General features: G+C 46.6%; 3 protein-coding genes across 8 annotated transcripts in view; all 3 read right to left on the reverse strand.

The window, feature by feature from the left end:
- The window catches only part of LOC129066597 (protocadherin gamma-C4), a 144,482-nt gene that overhangs the window by 69,825 nt on the left and 53,218 nt on the right, over nt 1-21,439 (reverse strand). The window contains exon 1 of one of the 6 annotated variants that reach the window (XM_054568290.1): nt 13,461-16,212. The exons of 3 other annotated variants lie outside the window; for them this stretch is intronic. In XM_054568290.1, the coding sequence (XP_054424265.1) occupies nt 13,461-15,884 (2,424 nt within the window). In that variant the 5' untranslated portion in view covers nt 15,885-16,212. Of the gene's footprint in view, nt 1-42; nt 2,968-9,043; nt 11,522-13,460; nt 16,213-21,439 lie in introns of those variants that run through there. 2 more of the 6 variants (XM_054568293.1, XM_054568294.1) reach the window with 2 other exon arrangements.
- LOC129066735 (protocadherin gamma-A10) lies at nt 2,592-7,259 on the reverse strand. Its single transcript, XM_054568574.1, has 2 exons — nt 4,600-7,259; nt 2,592-2,596 (listed from the first exon to the last, which is right to left on the reverse strand). The coding sequence occupies exons 1-2, from the start codon at nt 7,025-7,027 to the stop codon at nt 2,592-2,594; spliced, it is 2,433 nt and encodes an 810-aa protein (XP_054424549.1). The 5' UTR covers nt 7,028-7,259.
- Nucleotides 18,170-20,763, reverse strand: LOC129066736 (protocadherin gamma-B5). Its single transcript, XM_054568575.1, has one exon. The coding sequence runs from the start codon at nt 20,588-20,590 to the stop codon at nt 18,170-18,172; it is 2,421 nt and encodes an 806-aa protein (XP_054424550.1). The 5' UTR covers nt 20,591-20,763.

Below are 21,439 nucleotides of genomic sequence, written 5' to 3' on the forward strand. Positions count from 1 at the left end.
GCGTTGGCATTGTGGAATAAAAACATTATTTTAACTACTTACCTGTTTTAAAGTCTTCTTATCTGCTTCAACACTAGGAGTTAGAATGCTAGTCAATAATGCTAAAGAGTTGTCTTTGTTGAGAGTCTCTTGCTTGGCTGTACAATCAGCAGATGTGAGAAAATTAAATGCTGGGTCAGTTTGATCCCCAGGCACACACAAATTATAGGCATAGGGCAAAGTACCCTCACTGTAGTTGGGAGGAAGCTCCAGTCCAGACTTGGAACAGAGAACAGACCCAAAGCAGCCGCCAGTGGCGGGGCTGGAGGAGCGTCGCAGGTGCAGAGCAACCGCTAGAATCACTGCGAGCAGGAAGAGCACGGAGATCAAGGCCAAGGCCACCACCAGGTAAAACTGCAGCTCAGCCTGGGGGTCGGACGGCGCTGGGCGTTCGCTGAGGTCCGGCAGGGCCTCTTGGAGGCTGTCAGCGAAGACCAGGAGCAGCGTGGCGGTGGCCGAGAGGGGCGGCTGTCCCCCGTCGCGCACCGCGACCAGCAGGCGCTGGCGCGCCGCGTCCCTGTCGCCCAAAGCACGCGCCGTGCGCACCTCGCCCGTGCGCAGCCCCAGGCTGAACAGGCCCGGCTCGCTGGCCTGCAGCACGTGGTACGACAGCCAGGCGTTGTGTCCCGAGTCCGCGTCCACCGCCACCACCTTGGTGACCAGGTAGCCGGGCTGCGCGGCGCGCGGCACCGTGTCGAAGAGCGCGGAGCCGTCGGGCCCCAGCGCCGGGTACAGCACCCTTGGCGCGTTGTCGTTGCGGTCGTCCACCAACACGCGCAGGCTGACGTTGGCGCCGAGCGCGGGCGAGCCCAGGTCGCGAGCCTGCAGCGTCAGCTCGAAGGCGCGCAGCTGCTCGTGGTCGAAGGCGCGCTGCGCGAACACCACCCCGCTCTGCGCGTTCACGGACACGTAGGACGACAGCGCCCGCGGCTCCAGGTCGCTGGCCACGATGGAGTAGGAGACGTGGCCGTTGGGTCCCAGGTCGGGGTCGGAGGCGCTGACCTGCGCTATGGAGGCCCCGGGAGGGTTGTTTTCTGGCACGTGGACCAGGTAGGCGGACTGTTGGAAAACCGGAGCGTTGTCGTTGACGTCGGTGATGTGCAGGGTGAGGGTGGTGCTGGAGGAGAGGGGCGGCTTGCCTCTGTCGGTGGCTGTGATGGTGACGTTGTATTCTGGAGTCCGCTCTCGATCTAGAGCCCCATCTGTCACCAGCTTGTAGTAATTATTAGAAGAAGAATGAATCTTAAATGGAATATTTCTACTTAAATTACATGTGACCTCTCCATTTTCCCTGGAATCCCGGTCCCTTGTTTTGAAGAGGGCCACAACCATTCCTGGAAGGGAATTCTCCAAAATCTTATCAGAGAGAGAAGTAATGATTATTTCTGGGCTGTTGTCGTTTTTGTCTAGAACTTCCACAATTACTTTACATCGTGTAGAAAGAGATCCTCGGTCCTTTGCTTCTACATCCATTATGTATCTTTCTACTTCTTCAAAGTCCAAGGGTTGCTGAGTTACAATGTTTCCTGAAGCAGAATCCAAAGAGAACACGTGCTGGGCTTTATCAGTCACACCAAAGAAGGAGTAGGTGACCTCTGCATTGAAGCCTTCGTCCTGGTCCACAGCACTCACCCTCAGCACAGGGGTGCCCGGGGGCACGTCTTCTGGAAGGCTGACCCTGTACACATCTTGACTGAACACAGGGGGGTTATCATTGGCATCCACCACCAGGATTCGGATCTGAGCAGTGCCACTTTGGGGCGGGTCCCCACCATCTAAGGCTGTTAGTATCAAGTGGTGGGAGCTCTGCGTTTCTCGGTCCAGGGTCTTCTTCAATATTAATTCTGGATATTTGCCACCATCGGGGTTGTCTTTCACCACCAATGAAAAATATTCATTAGGACTTAGTTGGTATTTGCTCAGTGAATTCATACTTATATCAGGATCTTTTGCGGAGTCAAGAATTGTTCCCATTCCTGGGCTGACAGATTCACTGATTTCTAAGTTTATTTCATCTTTATGGAATTGAGGAGCATGGTCATTAATATCCTCAACATTCACAATGATATGGAAAATATTTAAGGGGTTTTCCACCACGGCTTCCAACTGCAACTCACATCTTCTTCTCTCTTTGCAAATCTGCTCTCGGTCTATTCGGTTCTTCACGAGTAAGTTCCCGCTCACCCCGTCTACATTGAAAAGTAGCTTCTCCGCGCTAACTCGCAGCTTCCGAGCTGATACATCCAGGACACTGAGCCCTAGATCTTTGGCGAGGTTCCCCACCACCGAGCCCTTGGCCAGCTCCTCGGGAATCGAGTAGCGGATCGGCTCGCAGAGCGCGCGGTAGAACAAAGGCAGCAGGAAGGGAAACAGTACCTGCGGCCGGCCGGCTCCGCGTCTCTGCGTGCAGCTCCCTCCCATCTTTCGCTCTATTTTCCGCTGGGTCTCAGTCTTTCCAGTTGGAGAAAGTGCACACTATCGCACTGGAAGGGCATTCAGCCCAGGACAGGCGGAGCCCCCAGTCTTGGGGCTTGGAATGCACTTATGCTGGGTCAGTCTGCGCAGCAAGGAGCCCTAGTGTAAACCGGTTTCTCTCAGTGCGGGTGGCTGCGCAAGAAATCCCAGGCTTGAGGCTGAGAAATCCTGGGCGTCAGCGCTTGCCCTGCACTGGCCGACAGCGGCGCCCAGAGGCCTCGTGTGGAACCGCAGCTTATGTTTTCTCCATTTCAGGCAATCTTTTTCTTTGAATGTAAGATAACAGCTAAAATATTTCAATCTTATTCCTCAGTGATTCTGTTTTCATCATGAAGCATGTTTTTCACATGATCAAAACTCTATATTTTATATTTTAAAACTTTATATAAATCTGAATAGATAAAAGTATTTTTAAAAAGTCAAAAAAGGCACAAAAGACTGTACAGTGAAAAGTAGGTCTCTATCCCATGGCCCACTGCTCTCCAGTTCTTCCATCCAGAGGTAATCATTTAAGAGTAATTATCCACAAAGGAAAGTACTGAGGATAAGCAAAAAACTTTTTTTGTCTTCAATCTTGTCTTGTATTTGGCAAAAAAGTATTAATCCATCCTCCCACACTTAGGAACTAGAATCTAACCATTGCCATATTGATTGCAATAATCTAAAGTGTCCTGTGTTGCTCTTAAATAATTATATTTAAAAACATTTGCTTTAAAAGCTACCATGTCAGAGTAGTCTTTTTAAAACTGTATTTTTCAAAAATAAAAGAATTATTTGAGATGGGTGCATAATAATTTTGACTCTCATAGAAAGACATTTTAAGTGACAGTTCCAATGATTAAAAAGTTCATAACTATGACCCTGAAGGGTGTGTTCTCCTTCCATAGAACTATCATTGAATAAATGTTGAATGACATGAAAAAAGTAATGTTCTCATAAGTATTTTAAGACACACTGGACACTCTTTGCCTTTATGCTAACAATAAATTAAAAGAATATTAATACTAAATTAAAAGTAAGAGATCAAACCAATCCATCACTATCCACAATAACCCAACAAGGTTCATCAGTAATTCCACTAATATTTTGATTAGAATGATGTTGCATAATTCTCTGCTTACACTTGGATCAGATCTCATGCAAATATAACACTTCTTTCTTGACTTTAAGTTTATTTTGACTCAATTTCAGAGTTTTCAAAGATTCAGGTAGACCTTTCTTCCACAACATTAAGGAGCCACTGTAATACTCTTGGCACACATCCCTTGCTCTTGTTCTTGGGAACGTGAACAAATCTATCTGTCTCTCTAAATAATATACATTTTTTCAGCCTCAGAAACTGGAGAACCTAACAAAAAAATACAAAGAGAGCATAACACAAAATTTGCTAATTTAACCTTCTATACATCTTCTAGAATCCCAACTGAGCAAGGAAAGTCAAATCAGAATTCTATGTCTCGCATGTAACAGTATGAAATTAGAATCACAATCAAAAAGGATACTGCCTTTTCCAGGTGTGATCACACATGGAGAAATTTAAGTACACATTGTTATGGTTTCTTATATACTATTGATGAAAATTTTAAATCTCCAGGAAGTATATTTAACCATAACTGTCATCACAAGTTTTAAAACTATAACCACAAAGGTGTATTTCTTCCCTTCTCCTTGAAAAGAACAACGTTGAATGGCTTTGTGTTTGAGTTATGTTTCCAGTGTTGCTTATGCATTTGTTTCTGACATTTACCTATTTTCACCAGACCTGCCTTCAACACCAGAGCTAGGATTTCAGCATGTGGCCAACAGGACAGTCCACCAAACTATAAAATATAAGACTCTACAAAGCTAATTGTTACAATCTTAGACAGAAGACCTTCATTGCCATTATGTAGATATTTACCAGAAAGTAAAAACACAGCCTTAAAAACGGACAAGTTCTACTCTGGATTATTTATGAAGAAGCACATTGAAACTAAGGAAAAGTGAAAGAATAAAGGTTAAAAATTCCTATCACCATGCTGCAAACATAAACACAAAACGAATCATAATTTTTTTTAAATGAAAGGAAAGGAATAAGAACAGAACTCACAGGAACCAAAGGAGTATCTTCTATAGGAAACTTCGAATCATCTAACAAAGACAAAGGATCCTTTTTCTCACAGCTCTCCTGGCTGATGAGCGTGTCTGCGTAGTTGGGCTGCGGGAAGATCAGGTGACTCTTCCGCGAGTCCGCGGTCAGGGAGACCTCGTGCGAATACGTCTGCAGGAAGGCCCGCACCCCGTCCACGCCCACAAAGTGCGAGGCGGGCAAGCCTGCCAATCCCCCTCCTGAAGCCTGGAGCAGACGTGACATGTGCCAGCGCCTCAGCCTGAGTGCCAGCAACACGATGACAAAGGCAAGAAAGACACAAGAGACAGCAGCCACTGCCACCACCAGGTAGAGCGTGAGGCTGGAGTCGTCAGGGTCGGCGGAGGGTTCAAGACTGCTCAGGTCGGCCAGGACGTCTGGGATGCTGTCAGCCACGGCCACTGTGAGTGTGACTGTGGCCGAGAGGGGAGGCTGTCCGTGGTCCTGGACCACCACCACCAGGCTCTGCTTGAGCGCGTCTCTGTCCAGCAGGGCGCGCGCAGTGCGCACCTCGCCCGTGTGCAGCCCCACCACGAAGAGCCCTGGCTCGCTGGCCTTGAGCAGGCGGTAGGACAGCCAGGCGTTCTGGCCTGAGTCTCTGTCCACTGCCACGACCTTGGTCACCAGGTAGCCAGGTTCTGCAGAGCGGGGTGCCAGCTCCACACCGGTGGAGCCATCGGTGGGGAGCGAGGGGTACAGGATCTCTGGAGCATTGTCATTCTGGTCCAGCACAAATATGCTCAGGGAAACGTTGCTGCTGAGTGGTGGTTCCCCACTATCAGTGGCAGTCACCTGCATCTGTAGGTCCCGAAACTGCTCATAATCAAACGACTGAAGTGCATACAGTACTCCTGTGTCAGAGTTGATGGAGACATAGGAGGATAGAGGTGCCCCCTGGATGGTGTCTTCAGCTAAGGAGTAAATAATCTGAGCATTCTCTTTGCTGTCTGGGTCTAGTGCAGTCACCGAGAAGATGGAGGCACCTCTGGGGTTGTTCTCTGGGATATAGGTAAAGTAGGATATGCGAGAGAAGGTGGGTGGGTTGTCATTGATATCTGCCACTTGCAGGGTGAAGTAAGTTTCCGTTGACAGGGGTGGACTTCCTCCATCTGTGGCTGTTACAGTAATATTGTAAGAGGGTACCTGCTCCCTGTCAAGAGCCATGTGTGTCACCAATCTATAGTAACTGTCAATGGACTTTTCTAACTTAAATGGCAGATTCCCTGATATGGAACAGGTGACCTGTCCATTCTGCCCAGAGTCCAGATCGTGCACGTTTAAAAGAGCTATAACAGTCCCCAGAGGTGCATCTTCCTTCAGGGGACTAAACAGAGATGTGATGGTCACCTCTGGACTGTTGTCATTTACATCTTCTACTGTAATCAACACTTTTGCGGTTGCGAGATATGCTCCACCATCTTCCGCTTGTATTTCTATTTCATAGAAACCTGTTTCTTCATAATCTAGATTTTCTGATATTTTTATTTCTCCAGTATTTTTGTTTAGTTGGAATTTCAACAACTGTGTGTCAGGTAATTTTCGGAATGAATATGTCACTTCTCCATTGGCTCCTTCATCCCTGTCGGTGGCTGTGACTGTCAGCAGCTGTGTACCCACAGGCAAGTTCTCGGGAACACTCACTCGATATTCAGGCAAGGTGAAGACCGGAGCGTTGTCATTTGTATCGAAGACAGTAACACTGATGAGGACAGTGCCCGATCGGAGAGGGTCACCCCCATCGGAGGCAGTGAGGACCAGGTGGTGCTGTGCCTCTTCCTCTCGATCCAGGGCGTGCTCCAGCACCAGCTCCGGGTACTTAACCCCGTTGGCGCGGCTCTGAACTGCTAGGGAGAAGTGCCTATTGGGGCTGAGCTGGTAGCTTTGTAGGGAGTTCACGCCCACATCCGGATCAACAGCTTCCAGGAGAGGAAAACGCATTCCTGGAGCGACGTTTTCATTAATTTTTACGTCTAGATTTTCGGCTTGGAATTTTGGGGCATTATCATTGATATCAGTTACTTCTATTTCTATCCCGAAAAGTTTCACCCTATCTTCCACAAGAATGTTAAAATTCACCAGACACCGCGCGCTCTGAGCGCAGAGCTCCTCCCGGTCTATCCTGCCCGCGGTGACCAAGCTGCCACTCCGCGGGTTCAGAGCGAAAAGCTGCGTCCTACCTCTTGAGACGATGCGGACTCCGCGCCCCTCCAGCTCCTGGGGCTCCAGCCCCAAGTCCTTGGAAATGTTGCCCACGAAGGAGCCTTTGTCCAGCTCCTCAGGCACCGAGTAGCGGATCTGCCGAGCATCAGCCTCCCATGGCACACCGAGGAAAAGGCAGAGCAGAACCAGCGCGCTGCGGTCAGAACGATTCCTTTGAGCGGCCATTGTTGTTCGGGCACGGAATTCTGGCAATGTCCTGCCTGGACACGTTGTGTGTTTTGACCGGCTTCCTTTTGTTTCTCTGGCTGCAGGGAGTCTCTGTAGCCTCAGCACCTTAAATTCTGGAGTAAGTGTCCCTTCAACCTCGGAGCGGGCGTGTAGAATTGTGGAGCTTTGTGTAGTTAAAGACCTGAGAATCCGAACTGAGCGCTGGCAGCGTTTCTCTCCTAGTAGGTGAACAGCGGCGCTCAGAGTCCTCAGAAGTTACTGCACCCACTCTGTACGTATGCCGTAGAAAACAAAGGCTACTCTTTGTTGGAGATTTTACTTTACATTACTTCTTTTGTTGCTCAGCTAGTATCATTAAATCAGCTACTATTAGGAGGTTTCTTACTGGGTGGGATAAAGTGGAATGAAAGTATTATAAAATATTAAATGAAAATAGTTGGCTAAATATATATTTCAACGCTTATTTTTCCAATAGAAATATATTCCCTTTAAAAGGTAAGTAATAGTTATTTTATTTCCTATTAACTTATATATTCAGAAAAGTCTCACAATTTTATATGAAATTTAGATTTAAACCGTGCGGTTATGTTTAGACATTCATATAAAGACTATGAGATATACCCCTAACAATTCACTTAGAATCTTTTTATTTTTATTTTTATTTTATTTAGAATGAATTAAATGTGTTTAGCATTAAGATTGTATACAGGATTTTCAAAAGATTCTTTTCTAAAATACTTTTACTGAGCTTCAATGAATCTTTTAAAATGTATTTTTAGTTTTAGGCATATATTATTAGAAGTCGGCTTGATTTCTTTAAATGAATTGAGCAGGTAATCACAATCTAAGCACAACATATCTGTGTTGTAATGGGAAGAGATATATGTTCAGGAATTTCAAAAGTCAGGAATAGTGATGTAGGTTTTAAAAAAAATAAGTGCTCATATCAAATTACCTGTTTTCATCAGGATACTGCTGCCAACTTAAATAACCTCTTCTCTTAGCATTTTGTATGAAAGCCCAAAGTAAAGTGGTACCCGTGTCTTCAATTGTATGTGCCCATCGACCCAGCGGCAGTTCTTACCTCAAAAGTGAAGGGTTTAGGGTTCACTTCTTTCATACAGAGAACAGGTTGTTCCGAACTGTTTATGTTCCTATGCCCCAAGTATGGAACTGTCCAAAGATTTTATCTTTTGTCTTCAAAGATTTTATATCAAACAATCCAAGACAGAAACTGAATGTAAAGGCAAGAACATTTCATTTGCTTTCTTGGAAATTCTTGATCTTGCAATGTAGAGGGAAGAAGATTGGGAAAGAGTACAACTTGAGCTCCAAGAAAAGATAACTAAATATAAGAAGAAAGCCAAAAAGACCAAACATTGAAGAGAAAATTTCTTCTAGGGTAGTTAGTATTAAGTTTTGGAGATCATAGAAACCTTGGCAATGGAAACAAAATTTTGACTCCTTTCCCAAGACCAACTCATACATCTATAACATCGCATGAATTTCAGGAATTCATGGATCTGCTCATCACCCCCCTCAAATACTTACAGTCTTAAAAGTTATTAAAGTAATGAGGAAAGATATCTAAATGCACCTATAAGATTGTTTGGAATAAATGTTTCTTTGAAAGGAGTGCATACTTTGATATTCAATGAGTAACAATATTATTACACTTTAAAAACATAAGGATATAGAAAATTTATCTTAAATCTTAGCAGATTTGAACAGCTAGGTTATTACTTATTAATTTGGTAAGAAGCTAAGCCTCTGTTTTGCTAATTTGATCTTGACAAGACTACTCCAATTTAGTGACATTCTTTCCGATTTATAGAGCAACTTAGGAACCAAGTAAATCTTGAAAAATATAATCAGCCAAAAGTGAACACTGAGGTGACAAGATGGTGATTAGTTATGGATTTTCTAAAAATGAATCTAGACCTAAAAATGAAGTAGTACACCTGAAATACAAGAAACTAGTAGAATATTACAGAAGACATGAATGAAACTCACCGGTGTTAGGGTTTCAGGATGTGAAGTCAAATCTTTTCCACCCTGAAGTGAAATTAAGGCCCCAGGAGAATCATCACAAACTATGTCTTGAGTGGAATGCCAGGGCTCGTTACATTTTAAGAAATTAAACTCTGTCTTTCCAGCTTGGGCAATGCACAGATTGTAGGAATAGGGCAATGTCCCCTCACTGTAGTTGGGGGGAACCACAGGTCCAGATTTAGAGCAGAGACCAGGCTGAAAGCAGCCCCAAGCAGCAGCGCTGGAGGAGCGTCGCAGGCGCAGGGCAACCGCCAGAATCACGGCCAGGAGGAAGAGCACGGAGATCAAGGCCAAGGCCACCACCAGGTAAAACTGCAGCTCAGCCTGGGGGTCGGACGGCGCTGGGCGTTCGCTGAGGTCCGGCAGGGCCTCTTGGAGGCTGTCAGCGAAGACCAGGAGCAGCGTGGCGGTGGCCGAGAGGGGCGGCTGTCCCCCGTCGCGCACCGCGACCAGCAGGCGCTGGCGCGCCGCGTCCCTGTCGCCCAAAGCACGCGCCGTGCGCACCTCGCCCGTGCGCAGCCCCAGGCTGAACAGGCCCGGCTCGCTGGCCTGCAGCACGTGGTACGACAGCCAGGCGTTGTGTCCCGAGTCCGCGTCCACCGCCACCACCTTGGTGACCAGGTAGCCGGGCTGCGCGGCGCGCGGCACCGTGTCGAAGAGCGCGGAGCCGTCGGGCCCCAGCGCCGGGTACAGCACCCTTGGCGCGTTGTCGTTGCGGTCGTCCACCAACACGCGCAGGCTGACGTTGGCGCCGAGCGCGGGCGAGCCCTGGTCGCGAGCCTGCAGCGTCAGCTCGAAGGCGCGCAGCTGCTCGTGGTCGAAGGCGCGCTGCGCGAACACCACCCCGCTCTGCGCGTTCACGGACACGTAGGACGACAGCGCCCGCGGCTCCAGGTCGCTGGCCACGATGGAGTAGGAGACGTGGCCGTTGGGTCCCAGGTCGGGGTCGGAGGCGCTGACCTGCGCTATGGAGGCCCCGGGTGGATTGTTTTCTGGCACGTGGACCAGGTAGGCGGACTGTTGGAAAACCGGAGCGTTGTCGTTGACGTCCGCGATGTGCAGGGTGAGGGTGGTGCTGGAGGAGAGGGGCGGCTTGCCTCTGTCGGTGGCTGTGATGGTGACGTTGTATTCTGGAGTCCGCTCTCGATCTAGAGCCCCATCTGTCACCAGCTTGTAGTAATTATTAGAAGAAGAATGAATCTTAAATGGAATATTTCTACTTAAATTACATGTGACCTCTCCATTTTCCCTGGAATCCCGGTCCCTTGTTTTGAAGAGGGCCACAACCATTCCTGGAAGGGAATTCTCCAAAATCTTATCAGAGAGAGAAGTAATGATTATTTCTGGGCTGTTGTCGTTTTCATCTGTGATTTCTATGATTACTTTACATTGGGTAGAGAGACCACCTCCATCCTTTGCTTCCACTTCCATAGTATATCTTTCTATATCCTCAAAATCCAATGACTGGTTATTTTTAATCATGCCTGTTTTCTCATCGAGTGAGAACATGTGCCTCGTATGCTGATCAGTGCTCCTGAAGCAGTAACTTATTTCGGCATTGATCCCCTCGTCTTGATCAGTGGCTGTCACCTTTAATACAGAGGAACCAGGGAGAAGATTTTCACTTATGCTAACTCTATATTCATCTTTGCTGAACACTGGGGGGTTATCATTGGTGTCCCTGACAAAAATTTCGACTGGGACGGTGGCACTTTGTGGTGGGTCCCCTCCATCTAAGGCAGTCAATAGCAAGCGGTGAGACGGCTGGTCTTCCCGGTCTAGGGGTTTCTCCAAAGATAACTCTGGGTACTTGCCACCATCGGAATTAACTCTTACCATTAATGAGAAATAAGGGTTAGGATTTATCTGATAGTCTTTAATTGAGTTCATGTTTATATCGGGGTCAGTGGCAGGGTCGAGGGATATGCGTGCACCTGCGGATGCAGATTCAAAAATTTCTAAATGTATTTCCTTTTTATCGAATTGAGGAGCATGGTCATTAATATCCTCAACATTCACAATGATATGAAAAATATTTAAAGGATTTTCCACCACAGCTTCCAACTGCAGCTCACATCTTCTTCTCTCTCTGCAAATCTGCTCACGGTCTATTCGGTCCTTCACGAGCAAGTCCCCGCTCTCCGTGTCTATACTGAAAAGCAGCTCCTCCGCGCTAACTCGCAGCTTCCGAGCTGATACATCCAGGACACTGAGCCCTAGATCTTTGGCGAGGTTCCCCACCACCGAGCCCTTGGCCAGCTCCTCGGGAATCGAGTAGCGGATCGGCTCGCAGAGCGCGCGGTAGAACAAAGGCAGCAGGAAGGGAAACAGTACCTGCGGCCGGCCGGCTCCGCGTCTCTGCGTGCAGCTCCCTCCCATTGCGCGCTCTAGTTCTCGCTAGGTCCCAGTCCTTCTGGAAAGCCGAAAAACTGCAGACAACAGCCTCACTGGAAGGGCATTAGACCCAGGACAGACGGAGCCAGGAAACTGTGATGGGGAAAGTCTGCGTGACTGGTAGCCCCACTGTGTAAACGGGTTTCCTTCAGTGTTGGTGGCCGCGCAGGAAATCCTAGGCTAGAGGCTGAGAAATCCCGGACGTCAGCTCTTGCCCTGCACTGGCCGACAGCGGCGCCCAGAGTCCTCGTGTGGAACTGCAGTCTGACATTTTAGTCTTGAATCCAATTTATTTCCACAGTATCTCTCTCTCTCCCCCCAAAATGCAGTTATATAATTGCCCCCAATTTTATTTTACATTGGATGCCTATTTACTCATAAAATTCATAAAATTGACTATAGAAGACTCCAAAATTATACAAAAGTAGGGAGCATTATTATTGAATCTTTATATACCCATCACCTAACTGCAAAAATGATGAACACAAGACCAACTTTGTATAATATATATTGCCACCCCTCATTATTTTGAAGCAAATCCAACATATTTTAATTAACTTCTTTTAAGATGAGACACTAAAGTGAGCAAGAATCTTTAAGCCTATTATGTTATATAATTTTTTTACCAATGCAAAGCCCTACCTAAAGAAAACTAGAATTTACCACTTTCCACACTTTCCCCAGTTATCTATCCAGTGAGCCTTGTGTTCTGTTTTTAAAGGCAGTGACATTTTTATATTAAAGAATAGTAGTTACCTACTATGACATACAAGCTTTCATCAACATTCGTTATCACCCTTTTTCAAATTATACACATTTTAATACTTATGAATACTAAGTACTAAAGATTACTCCTCAGGGCAGAAACTTTTGCTGACAAATTTCCTTACTGCATAGTTAAAAATATGAATGATTATTTACTTTTTTCTGCAGTAGCTTAGGAATTGAGAGTATTTGAAATAATTATAATGTCTGTATGCCATAATAGATTCACAGACATATTAGCCCTTATATTCAGCAAGTTTAGAATAGCAGTTTGAGTGAACTTCAAAGCTTATTATTAAAGTCTTCTAGAGTATCATTTATTACTTGAAATGACAGTATATGTAAAATCAAATTAAACAGTACGTTACTCTTTTCTTGATAGCTAAAAGCCAGTAAAGTATTCTTAGAACCTCCCTAGCAGTTCCTGAGAATATTTTCCTAAATCATCTCCCATATCCAGATTTCTTTCAGGCCTCAAAGATTGAAGAACTGAGCCATAAATAACATAGCTGGAGAATAATTTTTATTTCCCTTGTTTTGTCCTCTCAGAGTGTTCAGTCTCAGAAATACATCTTGAGAAGGCATAAAGTATAGGAAAGGAGAGTTCCAAGCTATTAATGAGTTGACCTTATAGCATTAGCAAATTAAAACCTTGAGGACATGAGAATAAGATGTTAAAATTTTCACCATTAAAAGAATAAAACATGCTTTAATCAGGTTTGGAAATGGATGATAAAGCAGTAAACCTGGGCCATCCATTTTTTTCTCCAAGAAGAATGCATTTGCTTTCTAATTGATTTACCCTTACAAAAATAGTATAGGCTGTAGAAATCTTTTTTGAGTAAGAATTCCACAGTGTGGCCATTGGAGATAACAGTAAGTTTCAGGAATGGAAAACCAGCCCTAAAATTAGTAGTGATCTAGGTAACTAATCAAGGAAACCCATCCAAAAAGCTCATATTAATGCTGGATCAAGACAGCAGTCCCCAAAGAAAGGTTTCGTTGACCTAGTTAAGCATTATGAGAAAATAAAAATTATGTCAGTGATGTAACTAATAAATGCCTTTGATAGATGTTAGGACAAAAATTGGGCCAAGTAAAAACTTAAATGTTGAGAAATATGTAAATATCATTATATCTTACCTTAAGTACAAACACTTGCCGAGAAAACCAATTGTAATCAAAAATTAAAAAAAAAAAAAAACAAAAAACAACTCACTGGAACCAAAGGGGTGTCTTCTATAGGAAACCTGGAATCATCTGAAAGGCACAAAGGATCCTTTTTCTCACAGCTCTCCTGGCTGATGAGCGTGTCTGCGTAGTTGGGCTGCGGGAAGATCAGGTGACTCTTCCGCGAGTCCGCGGTCAGGGAGACCTCGTGCGAATACGTCTGCAGGAAGGCCCGCACCCCGTCCACGCCCACAAAGTGCGAGGCGGGCAAGCCTGCCAATCCCCCTCCTGAAGCCTGGAGCAGACGTGACATGTGCCAGCGCCTCAGCCTGAGTGCCAGCAACACGATGACAAAGGCAAGAAAGACACAAGAGACAGCAGCCACTGCCACCACCAGGTAGAGCGTGAGGCTGGAGTCGTCAGGGTCGGCGGAGGGTTCAAGACTGCTCAGGTCGGCCAGGACGTCTGGGATGCTGTCAGCCACGGCCACTGTGAGTGTGACCGTGGCTGAGAGGGGAGGCTGTCCGTGGTCCTGGACCACCACCACCAGGCTCTGCTTGAGCGCGTCTCTGTCCAGCAGGGCGCGCGCAGTGCGCACCTCGCCCGTGTGCAGCCCCACCACGAAGAGCCCTGGCTCGCTGGCCTTGAGCAGGCGGTAGGACAGCCAGGCGTTCTGGCCTGAGTCTCTGTCCACTGCCACGACCTTGGTCACCAGGTAGCCGGGTTCTGCAGAGCGGGGTGCCAGCTCCACACCGGTGGAGCCATCGGTGGGGAGTGAGGGGTACAGGATCTCTGGAGCATTGTCATTCTGGTCCAGCACAAATATGCTCAGGGAAACGTTGCTGCTGAGTGGTGGTTCCCCACTATCAGTGGCAGTCACCTGCATCTGTAGGTCCCGAAACTGCTCATAATCAAACGATTGAAGTGCATACAGTACTCCTGTGTCAGAGTTGATGGAGACATAGGAGGATAGAGGTGCCTCTTGGATGGTGTCTTCAGCCAGGGAGTAAATAACTCGGGCATTCTCACTGCTGTCAGGGTCATGGGCTGTCACAGAGAAGATGGAGGTGCCTCTAAGGTTGTTCTCAGGGAGATAGACTGAGAAGGAGGCTTGAGAGAAGGAGGGTGGATTGTCGTTGATGTCGACCACATGCACAGTGATGTGAATTTCTGTGGACAGGGGTGGTGTTCCTCTGTCTGTTGCGATCACTGTGATGTTATATTGAGACGTTTTTTCTCGGTCAAGAATTTGGGATGTCAACAATCTGTAATAGTCTTCTATTGACTTTTCTAGTTGAAAAGGTAGGCTCTCCTGGATGGTACAAACAACTTGACCATTCTTTCCAGAGTCTCTGTCATGAGCATTGAAAAGGACAATTACTGTTCCTTGAGGAGCATCTTCCCTCACTGGACTAAACAAAGATGTAACAACCACTTCAGGTCTATTGTCATTTATATCTTCCACCGAAATGAGCACTTTGGTCCATGCCTTCAACCCCCCACCATCTTCAGCTTGTATTTCCATTTCATAAAATGCACATTCTTCATAATCTAGACTCTTTGCTGTTGATATTTCTCCCGTGTTTTCATTGAGCTGGAATAATGGAGATTGTTTTTCACTGATTTTCCAGAATTTATATGCCACTTCCCCATTGGCTCCCTCATCCAGGTCACTAGCTCTTACAGTAAGCAGTAGGGTGCCAGGGGGCACGTTCTCTGGGACTGTCACTCGGTAAATCGGTTGAGCAAACACCGGGGCATTGTCATTCACATCCAACACTGTCACTTTGATGTGCACTGTGCTGGAGCGACGAGGTTCGCCGCCATCAGAGGCGATGAGCACCAGCTGGTGAGCAGCCTCTTCCTCGCGGTCCAGGGCGCGCTCTAGCACCAGCCCAGGGTTCATAGTTCCGTCGTCTGCAGTTCGCACGTCCAGGGAGAAGTGGTGATTGGGGCTGAGCTGGTAGCTCTGCAGGGAATTCAAGCCCACATCTGGGTCAAAGGCCTCTGGGAGCGGATAACGTGTGCCAGCCGCAGTGATTTCGTTAATTTTTATTTCCAGATTTTCGGCCTGGAATTTTGGGGCATTGTCGTTCACATCAGTGACTTCTATTTCTATTCCATAAAGTTGCACTCTATCTTCTACCAGGACTTTAAAGTTAAACAGACATCGAGCACTCTGGGCGCAGAGCTCCTCCCTGTCTATCCTCCCCGCGGTGATCAAGCTGCCACTCCGCGGGTTCAGAGCGAAAAGCTGCGTCCTACCTCTGGAGACGATGCGGACTCCGCGCTCCGCCAGCTCCTGGGGCTCCAGCCCCAGATCCTTGGAGATGTTGCCCACAGTATAGCCTTTTACTGTCTCTTCGGGCACGGAGTAGCAGATCTGACTGGCCCGGATCTCCCACAATCTCCCCAGGAAAAGGCACAGCAGGACCAGTCCCCTGTGGTCCGCGCTATTCATCGGAGCCGCCATTGTTGCTTCACTCCGGATTTTTTCAGACTGCTTTCTTTCTGTGCAAGCTGACTCCTTAGGTTCTTTTTTCCTCCTGCAAATTATGGTGATGTCTTTCCTCAGGAGAAACCCAGAGTGCCCCGAATTAAGAGTCTGATTTTGTTGCAGTTCCGGAGTCGGTTTGAGGGATCCGCCGGGCTTTGTGTAGTTGCAGATTATAATATCCAGATGGAGCGCTGTTTGAGCTTTTCTTAGAGTTGGTGAATAGCGACGCTCAGAGTCTTAAACTGTTACTACACTCATTGAGATACGCAATCCAGTATTTATCAGAGATGACTGAGAGAAAACACTACCCTCTTCTAATTATGATTTTTAGGTTTCTCTGTTTCTTATATTTATATTTCAAAAGCAATCATCTTTGTGGATATTTTAGTTGGAAATGAAATGTAATTAAGTTTCTATTAAGTATATTATTAAGTTGCCATTTTTCTTAACATAAAATTTACTTACTCTACTTCTGGGTAGAATTGGGCTTTCTATTTTTAACTTTAGACACATATGTATCTTACATAATTTATACTGAGTGAATATATATGGATAGATTTTTCACTTTCAAGTTATTTTGTAAGGTTAACTACTTTGATAGTAAAATTTTTTGAATAAGGTTTCCTTAAAATTTTATTTACAAAAATAATTTAAATTAAGCAATAGTGATAGACTTTCTCACCTACTATTGCTAAATTTAAAAAGCATTGGTTTTTAAATTTTACACATTTGTGATTGTAAAACTTAAGTTACTTAATTTTTTTAAGTGTTCTATGTGAATACATAATACATTTGGAAGATTCAGATAAACACACTGAAAAGCAGGTTTTCATTCAATCCTTCCATCAAAAAATTATGCAGTTTTAAAGTAGTCTTAAACTTATTCTAAGAGTTATGGATACTTACATAATAATTTGGGGAAAAGAACACAAGACATAGACAAATTATTACCACTAGAAAGTAAAAAGTAAGTGCCATTATAAGACATTTCTTTCAGCAGTTTGTAAAGACACCATTTACTAAGGCAATTCCTAAGAGAAACCAAGCATATGTCTGGTACTCACTGAATGGTAAATTTATGTATGCATGTAATTAGAAATTTTTGCCTTTAAAGTGGAAAATTCACCATTCTCCTTCCCTTCTATAGATGCAATGATGATGAGAAAAGTTCTAGTCACTAATGTTTAAGGCCCAGGTAGCAAGACAGGTCTGGTGACCTTTCCCCTTTATCTTCTTCAAGAAATATAGGCCAAGGATGACAGTAAGTGATAGAGGCAATAGCATTTCCTTTTTCTTTTATCAAGTTTCTCCTTCTGATAACTATGAAGAGGAAGAGGAAGATTTTGCATTCAAGAAAACTTGAAGGAGCTTAGACAATGATTTGGATCTTCTGGTGAATTCACTGAGTCTCACTCTCACATATACACACACAACACATGCAGGTTATTTTTCCTACCACTTTAAGGGATCCAAAGAATCATAAGTAGGTGTATATAAGGCATTAGGCATGAGGAATAAACGTAAAAAATGGACAGAAATGGTACCAGTGAAATCAGTGAAGAAAAATATAGTATTTTCTTTGCTCAAGGATGATTTAAATGATTGCTTACTTTAAATTTAATGTTTATGTACAATAAAAAATTTAACATGTTAAATAAGTAATGAGATAATTAGTGAGTAAATTTCAATAGCTCTGAAAAAAGGGTAAGAAATTAGTACAAAATTGCCCTGGCTAGATGGCTCAGCTGATTGGAGCCTTGTCCATACATCAAAAGGTTGCAGGTTCCATCCTTGGTCAGGGTACATCATATACCTATGTTGCTTCAATCCCCCTGCCACCCCTACCCCCATAGGAGAGACTCAACCAACTGTCTTTCTTTTACATTGGTGTCTCTCTCTCTCTCTCTCTCTCTCTCTCTCTCTCTCTCTCTCTGTCTCTCTCTCTCTCTCCCCCTCCCTCCCTCCCCACCCACCCTCCCTCCCTCCTCTATAATCAAGAAACAAATGCTCAGAGGAGGATTAAAAAAATTGGTAGAGTACTTTCGCTGTGAAAAAAGAGGACATTCTATTTTGTATTTCCAAACTTTGGTAAGGTAACTCTGTTTTGCTGCACATAAGTACTTTCAATTCACCACTTCCCTTGAAGAATGGAAGTACAGCTTTCTGTCAGGCTATAATACCCTTAGTCAATTCACTAGATTTGAAAATATATTTTTATACAAACATGGAAAATTAGGTAGATGATGAAAAGGACTAGACACTTAGATAAAACTCACCGCTGTTAGTGTTTCAGGATGGGATGTCGACTCATTGGAATTACAAAGCGGAAATAAGGCCCCAGATGAATCACCACAAAGTATATCTTGTCCTGAACTCAACTGCTCCTTACATTTTAGAAAATTAAACTCTGTCTTTCCAGCTTGGGCAACGCACAGATTGTAGGAATAAGGTAGAGTCCCTTCACTGTAGATGGGGGGAACCACCGGTCCAGTCTTAGTGCAGAGACCGGGCTGAAAGCAGCTCCAGGTGCTGAGGCTGGAGGAGCGTCGCAGGCGCAGCGCAACCGCCAGAATCACGGCCAGGAGGAAGAGCACGGAGATCAAGGCCAAGGCCACCACCAGGTAAAACTGCAGCTCAGCCTGGGGGTCGGACGGCGCTGGGCGTTCGCTGAGGTCCGGCAGGGCCTCTTGGAGGCTGTCAGCGAAGACCAGGAGCAGCGTGGCGGTGGCCGAGAGGGGCGGCTGTCCCCCGTCGCGCACCGCGACCAGCAGGCGCTGGCGCGCCGCGTCCCTGTCGCCCAAAGCACGCGCCGTGCGCACCTCGCCCGTGCGCAGCCCCAGGCTGAACAGGCCCGGCTCGCTGGCCTGCAGCACGTGGTACGACAGCCAGGCGTTGTGTCCCGAGTCCGCGTCCACCGCCACCACCTTGGTGACCAGGTAGCCGGGCTGCGCGGCGCGCGGCACCGTGTCGAAGAGCGCGGAGCCGTCGGGCCCCAGCGCCGGGTACAGCACCCTTGGCGCGTTGTCGTTGCGGTCGTCCACCAACACGCGCAGGCTGACGTTGGCGCCGAGCGCGGGCGAGCCCTGGTCGCGAGCCTGCAGCGTCAGCTCGAAGGCGCGCAGCTGCTCGTGGTCGAAGGCGCGCTGCGCGAACACCACCCCGCTCTGCGCGTTCACGGACACGTAGGACGACAGCGCCCGCGGCTCCAGGTCGCTGGCCACGATGGAGTAGGAGACGTGGCCGTTGGGTCCCAGGTCGGGGTCGGAGGCGCTGACCTGCGCTATGGAGGCCCCGGGTGGATTGTTTTCTGGCACGTGGGTCAGGTAGGCGGACTGTTGGAAAACCGGAGCGTTGTCGTTGACGTCCCCGATGTGCAGGGTGAGGGTGGTGCTGGAGGAGAGGGGCGGTTTGCCCCTGTCGGTGGCTGTGATGGTGACGTTGTACTCAGGGGTCTGCTCCCGATCGAGGGTTCCGTCTGTTATCAACTTATGCGAACTTTTGGACAAAGAGATTATCTGAAAAGGGGATTCACCCTCTAATCTACAATTAACCTCCCCATTTTCCCCAGAATCTTGGTCATATATTTTGATCAATGCAATTAGTGTTCCTGGCACGGCGTTTTCCAGAATCATTTCTACTAGAGAATGGAATGTAATTTCTGGAATGTTGTCATTTTCATCTTGAATGTTAATTTCAACTGTACATTGTGCAGCCAGTCCTCCACCATCCCTTCCTTCCACTACTATAGAATATTCTTTGATTTCTTCAAAATCCAGCGTACTTAAAGTGGTAATTTCCCCACTCCTTGAATTCAGATGGAAAACTTGCCCAGTCCTGTAGAAGGAATAAGTTATTTCTGAGTTGACACCCTCGTCCAGGTCGGTGGCTGACACTCGCAGCACAGAGGTGCCAGGAGGCACGTTTTCTGGAAGACTGACTCTGTATATGTCCTGGCTGAACACAGGGGGGTTATCATTGGCATCAGTGACCTGGATCCGGAGCTCTGTGGTGCCACTTAGAGGTGGGTCTCCGCTGTCCAAGGCAGTAAGAACTAACCGATGATAACTTTGTTGTTCCCGGTCTAAAGGTTTCTCTAATTTCAGTTCTGGGTATTTACTACCATCTTGTTTCTCCTTATTTATCAATGAGAAACTGGAGCTGAGAGAGAGTTTATAATTCTGCAAAGAGTTTAAGCCAATGTCTCCATCTTCTGCTACTTCTAATATAAATCGCGTGCCTGGCAATGTGGACTCACTTATTTGCAGCTCAAAGGGATTTTGCATGAATTTGGGGGTGTGATCATTAATATCCTCGATCTCCACGTTCACGTGGTAGAAGTTTAATGGATTTTCAGCAACAGCCTCAAATTCCAGGGCACAGACTGGCTTCTTCCCGCATATCTGCTCCCGGTCCAGCCTGCCGCTCACAAGTAACTGCCCGCGCTCTGCGCTCACAGTGAAGTAAGGCTTCTCTGAACTGACGCGCAGCTTTCGAGTCGGTAACTCGCGGACACTGAGTCCCAGGTCTTTGGCGAGGTTCCCCACCACCGAGCCCTCGGGCATTTCCTCGGGAATCCTGTAGCGGATCGGCTCAGAGAGCGCCGGGCAGAACAAAGACAGCAGGAGGGGAAAGAGCACTGGCCGCCGCTCAGCCCGGCCCCTGTCCCCAGCGCCGCTCCCCATCCCTCTCTGGCTCCCCTCAGCTTGCTCACCGGCCTGAAGACGCCGGATGACAAGTAATCTCTGTGTTGCCGATGTCCGGAGCTCCGAACAGGCTTTAGCTCCTGCGTGGGGGTCAGGGCTGCTTCTTTTCCAGAGGAGGAGGCGGTGGAAAGGCTCGCCCTAGCGAATCTGAGACGAGGAAAGTGAGCTGCGGCTGCGCGAGGCGATCGCCCTGCCAAGCTCTCCACCCTGGCCAACAGCGGCGCCCAGAGTCCGCGGTAGGAAACTGCAGCCTCTGCTGCTTCAGTCTAACCAGTTACAGTGATTACGAATATCATCGTGTGTTTGACTGAACAAGCCATGTTTTTTGTTAACATATTTACATCTTACATCAGAAAGTCTTCTTTAAGGTATCTTTTCCCCAGTTTTCAAATTATTAGGCATGTCATGTTGGGTTTTTATACAAAGCTACACATACAGTGTGGAGCAAAAGTAGATTTACATTTGCCCATATGGAAAATATACGATACGTAAGAGATAATGATACAAGAATAAACTCTGTGCTTCACGTACTCACAGCTGTAAACCCACTTTTCCCCTAGCCCGTATTGGTGCATTCATTTCGCCATTGTACCAACCTACACTGAACTCTCGCCTTGTGCTAAGTTCTGCCCTCATTAGTGGCAATATAACAATGGGCAAGTCACAGCTATTGCCCTCAGAGTTTATCATCTGCTGATTTCACAAATTCATCTTTATTAGTTATGACATGTGAAATAATTTCCTACTTTCTTTTATTGATTCCTATGTTTTGCCCCAACATTTCTACATAATTTATGTTATTTCACATCACATATATTAAGAGAACAT

The sequence above is a fragment of the Pteronotus mesoamericanus genome, unplaced genomic scaffold (assembly GCF_021234165.1).
Source record: "Pteronotus mesoamericanus isolate MK-2021 breed Mesoamerican mustached bat unplaced genomic scaffold, CSHL_Meso_final contig_2, whole genome shotgun sequence".
Lineage (NCBI taxonomy): Eukaryota > Metazoa > Chordata > Mammalia > Chiroptera > Mormoopidae > Pteronotus > Pteronotus mesoamericanus.

Coding starts and splice junctions, on each gene's coding strand:
- LOC129066736 (XM_054568575.1), bottom strand. CDS start 20,590: ATGGGGAGCGGCGCTGGGGACAGGGGCCGGGCTGAGCGGCGGCCAGTG.
- LOC129066735 (XM_054568574.1), bottom strand. CDS start 7,027: ATGGCCGCTCAAAGGAATCGTTCTGACCGCAGCGCGCTGGTTCTGCTC.